This window comes from Oncorhynchus mykiss, chromosome 4, assembly GCF_057628025.1.
Source record: "Oncorhynchus mykiss isolate SJ-2025 chromosome 4, ASM5762802v1, whole genome shotgun sequence".
Lineage (NCBI taxonomy): Eukaryota > Metazoa > Chordata > Actinopteri > Salmoniformes > Salmonidae > Oncorhynchus > Oncorhynchus mykiss.
In genome coordinates, this window is record NC_143025.1 from 95,885,892 (window position 1) to 95,892,864 (window position 6,973).

At 43.5% G+C, this 6,973-nt stretch overlaps 1 protein-coding gene across 2 annotated transcripts in view; it reads right to left on the bottom strand.

Moving 5' to 3' along the window:
* Window positions 1–5,763, bottom strand: part of LOC110521126 (kinesin-like protein KIF3B) — a 40,951-nt gene extending 35,188 nt beyond the window's left edge. For both annotated transcript variants that reach the window (XM_090233365.1, XM_090233364.1), the window contains exon 1: window positions 2,170–5,763. In XM_090233365.1, coding sequence (XP_090089491.1) covers window positions 2,170–3,606 — 1,437 coding nt within the window. In that variant the 5' untranslated portion in view covers window positions 3,607–5,763. The remainder of the gene's footprint in view (window positions 1–2,169) is intronic.
* Window positions 5,764–6,973: the final 1,210 nt, after the last annotated feature.

Below are 6,973 nucleotides of genomic sequence, written 5' to 3' on the forward strand. Positions count from 1 at the left end.
ATTCTGGGCTCCGGGGATTCGAAAGCCCTGGAAGTGGCCGGTGGATCGAGGCGGAGATGGTGAACCTGTTCTGTGAGGTTGGAGACTTGGGTGGCCAGGGTCTCAACGGCATGTCGAGCAGCAGACAATTCCTGCTCGTGTCTGCCTAGCATCGCTCCCTGGATCTCGACGGCTGAGTAGAGAGGATCCGAAGTCGCTGGGTCCATTCTTGGTCGGATTCTTCTGTTACGGTGAGTGAATGAGGACCCAAAAGCGAATCAACTTAAACAGAGTTCTTTAATGACGAACACACGTGGGCTCAGATGGACAGGTAGATTCCGACAGGACAGGACAAGGTTGCAGCACACACGATGATAGTCTGGTTCAGGCATGAGACACACAAACAAACAAGAATCCGACAAGGACAGGAGCAGAAACAGAGGGAGATATAGGGACCTAATCAGAGGGAAAAAGGGAACAGGTGGGGAACGGGGTGAATGGGTAGTTAGGAGGAGACAGGGAACAGCTGGGGGAAAGAAGGGGAGAAAAGGTAACCTGACACGACCAGCAGAGGGAGACAGGGTGAAGGGAAAGGACAGAGACAAGACAACATGACAGTTTTGGGACACTGTCAAGTCCATGGAGAATAAGAGCACCTCCCAGCTGCCCACTGCACTCGGATACATAAATCTACGATAATCGATAATTTCAAAAAGCATCTTTCTACAGCTGGCCATGCTTTCCACCTGGCTACCCCTACCCCATCCAACAGCTCTGTACCCCCAACAGAAACTTGCCCATTCCCCCCCTCTTCTCCTTCACCCATATCCAGACAGTTGATGTTCTGAAAGAGTTGCAAAATCTGGACACCTACAAATCAGCCGGGCTAGACAATCTGGACCCTCTCTTTCTAAAATGATCTGCCGAAATTGTTGTAACCCCTATTACTAGCTTGTTCAACCTCTCTTTCGTATCGTCTGAGATCGTCAAAGATTGGAAAGCTGGCGCAATCATCCCCCTCTTCAAAAGGGGTGACACTCTAGCCCCAAACTGTTACAGACCTATATTTATCCTGCCCTGCCTTTCAGATTCCCGACCATTTCGAATCACACTTTACCTTATCCACTCTGCAATCTGGTTTCAGAGCTGGTCATAGGTGCACCTCAGCCACGCTCAAGGTCCTAAACGATATCATAACCGCCATCGATAAGAGACATTACTGTGCAGCCGTCTTCATCGACCTGGCCAAGGCTTTCGACTCTGTCAATCACCACATCCTTATCGGCAGACTCAATAGCCTTGGTTTCTCAAATGACTGCCTCGCCTTGTTCACCAACTACTTCTCAGATAGAGTTCAGTGTGTCAAATCGGAGGGCCTGTTGTCCAGACCTCTAGCAGTCTCTATGGGGGTGCCACAAGGTTCAATTCTCGGGCTGACTCTTTTCTCTGTATATATCAATGATGTCACTCTTGCTGCTAGTGATTCTCTGATCCACCTCTACGCAGACGACACCATTCTGTATACTTCCGGCCCTTCTTTGGACACTGTGTTAACAAAACTCCAAACGAGCTTCAATGCCATACAACACTCCTTCCGTGGCCTCCAAATGCTTTCAAAGGCTCGTAAAACTAAATGCATGCTCTTTAACCGATCGCTGCTCGCACCCGCCCGCCCGTTTAGCATCACTACTCTGGACGGTTCTGACTTAGAATATGTGGACAACTACAAATACCTAGGTGTCTGGATAGACTGTAAACTCTCCTTCCAGACTCACATTAACTGGGTTGCTTCTGATGGGGGTTCCGGTTCTGAAGTATAAAAATAGCAGATCCGTACCACATTGGGTGAGGCGGGATGCAGGAGAGTATATTCAGTCCATAGATGGAAATTGGGATTAAAATATATATGACATATATATGGGGAAAAAACGAGGAAAACAATTACTGACACGGGACACGCCATCTTGGATCTAATTAGGGTTAGGTTCAGAACAAAGACTGTGTAGTAATTAGGTTCAGAACAAACAGTGTAGTAATTGGGGTGTAGTGGGGAGTGTTGAAGTGACCTAATCTCCAGATCATCAGATTAACCACCAGCCTTAAATCTGACACACTGGGATTACGCTGACACAACACCGTGTGTGTGTGTGTGCGTGTGTGCGTGCGTGCGTGCGTGTGTGTGTACAGTACCTTGTACTTGGCAGTGAGCTGCTCGGTGGCGTCCCACTCCTTCTTCAGATCTCCCATCATCCTCTCCTTCTCTCCCAAAAGCCTCTGCTTCTCCTCAGCCAATAGTGATCCATCTTCTCTGATGGCCTCCTTCTCCTCTTCCAGCCTCCCCTCCTGCAGTGTCCTCTCCTTCTCCACCTCCTCTTCTCCCTCCTCATCCCCTTCTCCGTCCCAGCCCTCCTCCCCTTCCTCCTTCCTGTGTTTGCCCCTCCCTTCCCTGTGGCTGAGCTGTGCGCGGAGCCATGCGATCTCCTTCTGGAACTCTCTGAGCAGGGCGTCTTTAGGGTCTTCGTTAACTCTTGGCTGGTTCTGGATGTTTTTAGCTCTGTTAGCGTAGCGGAGCGTCGTGAGGGTCTCCTCGTAGTGTTGGGGGGCGGGGCCTAGTGTAGCCACCATCACCGTCTTGGCGTTGCCCCCCAGGGAGTCCTGTAATAACCGTGTCAATTTGGAGTCTCGGTACGGAATGTGGCCGCTACGCCCGTCTGCCAGGGCTGAGATCACGTTGCCTAGCGCCGACAGAGACAGGTTGATCTTGGCAGCTTCTTTCAGGCGTTCTCCGTGGACGCCCGTCTTGGCCTGCCGCTCGCTGCCCGCTAGGTCAACCAGGTTGAGCCGGCCAACCCTGATGTGCTGCCGTCCATCTGGCCCCGGCAGGGAACACTCCACCGTGATGAGGAACAGGGTGTGGGAACGGGAAGAGTGTTCGTTCATGTCTGTCGCTCCCACCGAGCGCACCTGGTTCCCTAAGTTCATCAGCTCCTGTATCTCCTTCACGCTCTTACACACGCACGACGTCAGGTCACGCACATACACCCCACTCTCCGGGCTCTCTCTCAGCTCCAGGGTGCGGTAGGTGTGAGTGTGCACGTTGGGGACATGAGGTGCGTGCATGTTGGGATCCAATAGATCCCTGATCTCCTCTCGGTAGATCTCCAGGTAAGAGGCTCTGACCAGGTACTGGCGGTCGGCGGAGGAGCGGGAGATCTGGGTGAAGACGTGTTCGAAGGCGTTGGGGATGACGCCCCGCCTCTCTGGCTCTAGCCACACCCCCTGCATGGTGTAGGTCTTCCCGGTACCCGTTTGTCCGTAGGCGAAGATGGTTCCGTTAAACCCGTCTAGGACGGAATCGATCAGCGGCCGCACCGTCTCATCATAAAGATCACGCTGTTTAGACGAGGGGTCGTACACAGAGTCGAACGTAAACGTCTTACGCGGCTCGCCGGGCGGACCGTGAGGGTTCCATAAGACCACCTGACCCAGACGCATGTCCATTTCTACGATCCCGCCCACTCCCCCCGGTGTCCGGGTAACACCAGCCGCTGCCGCCTCCTCTTTCCGGTTTAACGGGCGACAGCGGATTACTACCTTCACCGTCTCACTACTCTTCACCTTAGACATCAGGGCTATGAGTTATTATCTACTACTGTCAGGACTATGAGTTATTATCTACTACTGTCAGGACTATGAGTTATTATCTACTACTGTCAGGACTATGAGTTATTATCTACTACTGTCAGGACTATGAGTTATTATCTACTACTGTCAGGACTATGAGTTATTATCTATTACTGTCAGGACTATGAGTTATTATCTACTACTGTCAGGACTATGAGTTATTATCTATTACTGTCAGGACTATGAGTTATTATCTACTACTGTCAGGACTATGAGTTATTATCTACTACTGTCAGGACTATGAGTTATTATCTACTACTGTCAGGACTATGAGTTATTATCTACTACTGTCAGGACTATGAGTTATTATCTACTACTGTCAGGGCTATGAGTTATTATCTACTACTGTCAGGACTATGAGTTATTATCTACTACTGTCAGGACTATGAGTTATTATCTACTACTGTCAGGACTATGAGTTATTATCTACTACTGTCAGGACTATGAGTTATTATCTATTACTGTCAGGACTATGAGTTATTATCTATTACTGTCAGGACTATGAGTTATTATCTACTACTGTCAGGACTATGAGTTATTATCTACTACTGTCAGGACTATGAGTTATTATCTACTACTGTCAGGACTATGAGTTATTATCTACTACTGTCAGGACTATGAGTTATTATCTACTACTGTCAGGACTATGAGTTATTATCTACTACTGTCAGGACTATGAGTTATTATCTACTACTGTCAGGACTATGAGTTATTATCTATTACTGTCAGGACTATGAGTTATTATCTATTACTGTCAGGACTATGAGTTATTATCTATTACTGTCAGGACTATGAGTTATTATCTACTACTGTCAGGACTATGAGTTATTATCTACTACTGTCAGGACTATGAGTTATTATCTACTACTGTCAGGACTATGAGTTATTATCTATTACTGTCAGGACTATGAGTTATTATCTACTACTGTCAGGACTATGAGTTATTATCTACTACTGTCAGGACTATGAGTTATTATCTACTACTGTCAGGACTATGAGTTATTATCTACTACTGTCAGGACTATGAGTTATTATCTACTACTGTCAGGACTATGAGTTATTATCTACTACTGTCAGGACTATGAGTTATTATCTATTACTGTCAGGACTATGAGTTATTATCTACTACTGTCAGGACTATGAGTTATTATCTACTACTGTCAGGACTATGAGTTATTATCTACTACTGTCAGGACTATGAGTTATTATCTACTACTGTCAGGACTATGAGTTATTATCTATTACTGTCAGGACTATGAGTTATTATCTATTACTGTCAGGACTATGAGTTATTATCTACTACTGTCAGGACTATGAGTTATCTACTACTGTCAGGACTATGAGTTATTATCTACTACTGTCAGGACTATGAGTTATTATCTACTACTGTCAGGACTATGAGTTATTATCTACTACTGTCAGGACTATGAGTTATTATCTACTACTGTCAGGACTATGAGTTATTATCTACTACTGTCAGGACTATAAGTTATTATCTATTACTGTCAGGACTATGAGTTATTATCTATTACTGTCAGGACTATGAGTTATTATCTATTACTGTCAGGACTATGAGTTATTATCTACTACTGTCAGGACTATGAGTTATTATCTACTACTGTCAGGACTATGAGTTATTATCTACTACTGTCAGGACTATGAGTTATTATCTACTACTGTCAGGACTATGAGTTATTATCTACTACTGTCAGGACTATAAGTTATTATCTACTACTGTCAGGACTATGAGTTATTATCTATTACTGTCAGGACTATGAGTTATTATCTACTACTGTCAGGACTATGAGTTATTATCTACTACTGTCAGGACTATGAGTTATTATCTACTACTGTCAGGACTATGAGTTATTATCTACTACTGTCAGGACTATGAGTTATTATCTACTACTGTCAGGACTATGAGTTATTATCTACTACTGTCAGGACTATGAGTTATTATCTACTACTGTCAGGACTATGAGTTATTATCTATTACTGTCAGGACTATGAGTTATTATCTATTACTGTCAGGACTATGAGTTATTATCTACTACTGTCAGGACTATGAGTTATTATCTACTACTGTCAGGACTATGAGTTATTATCTATTACTGTCAGGACTATGAGTTATTATCTATTACTGTCAGGACTATGAGTTATTATCTATTACTGTCAGGACTATGAGTTATTATCTACTACTGTCAGGACTATGAGTTATTATCTATTACTGTCAGGACTATGAGTTATTATCTATTACTGTCAGGACTATGAGTTATTATCTATTACTGTCAGGGCTATGAGTTATTATCTACTACTGTCAGGACTATGAGTTATTATCTACTACTGTCAGGACTATGAGTTATTATCTACTACTGTCAGGACTATGAGTTATTATCTACTACTGTCAGGACTATGAGTTATTATCTATTACTGTCAGGACTATGAGTTATTATCTACTACTGTCAGGACTATGAGTTATTATCTACTACTGTCAGGACTATGAGTTATTATCTACTACTGTCAGGACTATGAGTTATTATCTACTACTGTCAGGACTATGAGTTATAATCTATTACTGTCAGGACTATGAGTTATTATCTATTACTGTCAGGACTATGAGTTATTATCTACTACTGTCAGGACTATGAGTTATTATCTATTACTGTCAGGACTATAAGTTATTATCTATTACTGTCAGGACTATGAGTTATTATCTACTACTGTCAGGACTATGAGTTATTATCTACTACTGTCAGGACTATGAGTTATTATCTACTACTGTCAGGACTATGAGTTATTATCTACTACTGTCAGGACTATGAGTTATTATCTACTACTGTCAGGACTATGAGTTATTATCTACTACTGTCAGGACTATGAGTTATTATCTATTACTGTCAGGACTATGAGTTCTTATCTATTACTATATTAATATCTACAATTATGTCATATATCTTTCTCCTTACTGGATTATGTTTCCTTTGTATTGATCAGGTATTGATCTGACCGGGATAACTGATCTGTTATTGTATCAGTGGGTAGCTATGTCTTCTGGTACTGCCTTCAACAGAATGGTGCCAACAAATTCACAGGCCTCGAGCAGTTACTATATTATTATCATATTATTACTAATTAACTGACTGGTTATTTCCGTAGTCCAACAGTAAAATGAAGTAATCCACCATTAGTCATGCTACAGTAATTCAGTCTAACCCTAACCCTATATGACTACAGTAATTCAGTCTAACCCTAACCCTGTATGACTACAGTAATTCAGTCTAACCCTAACCCTATATGACTACAGTAATTC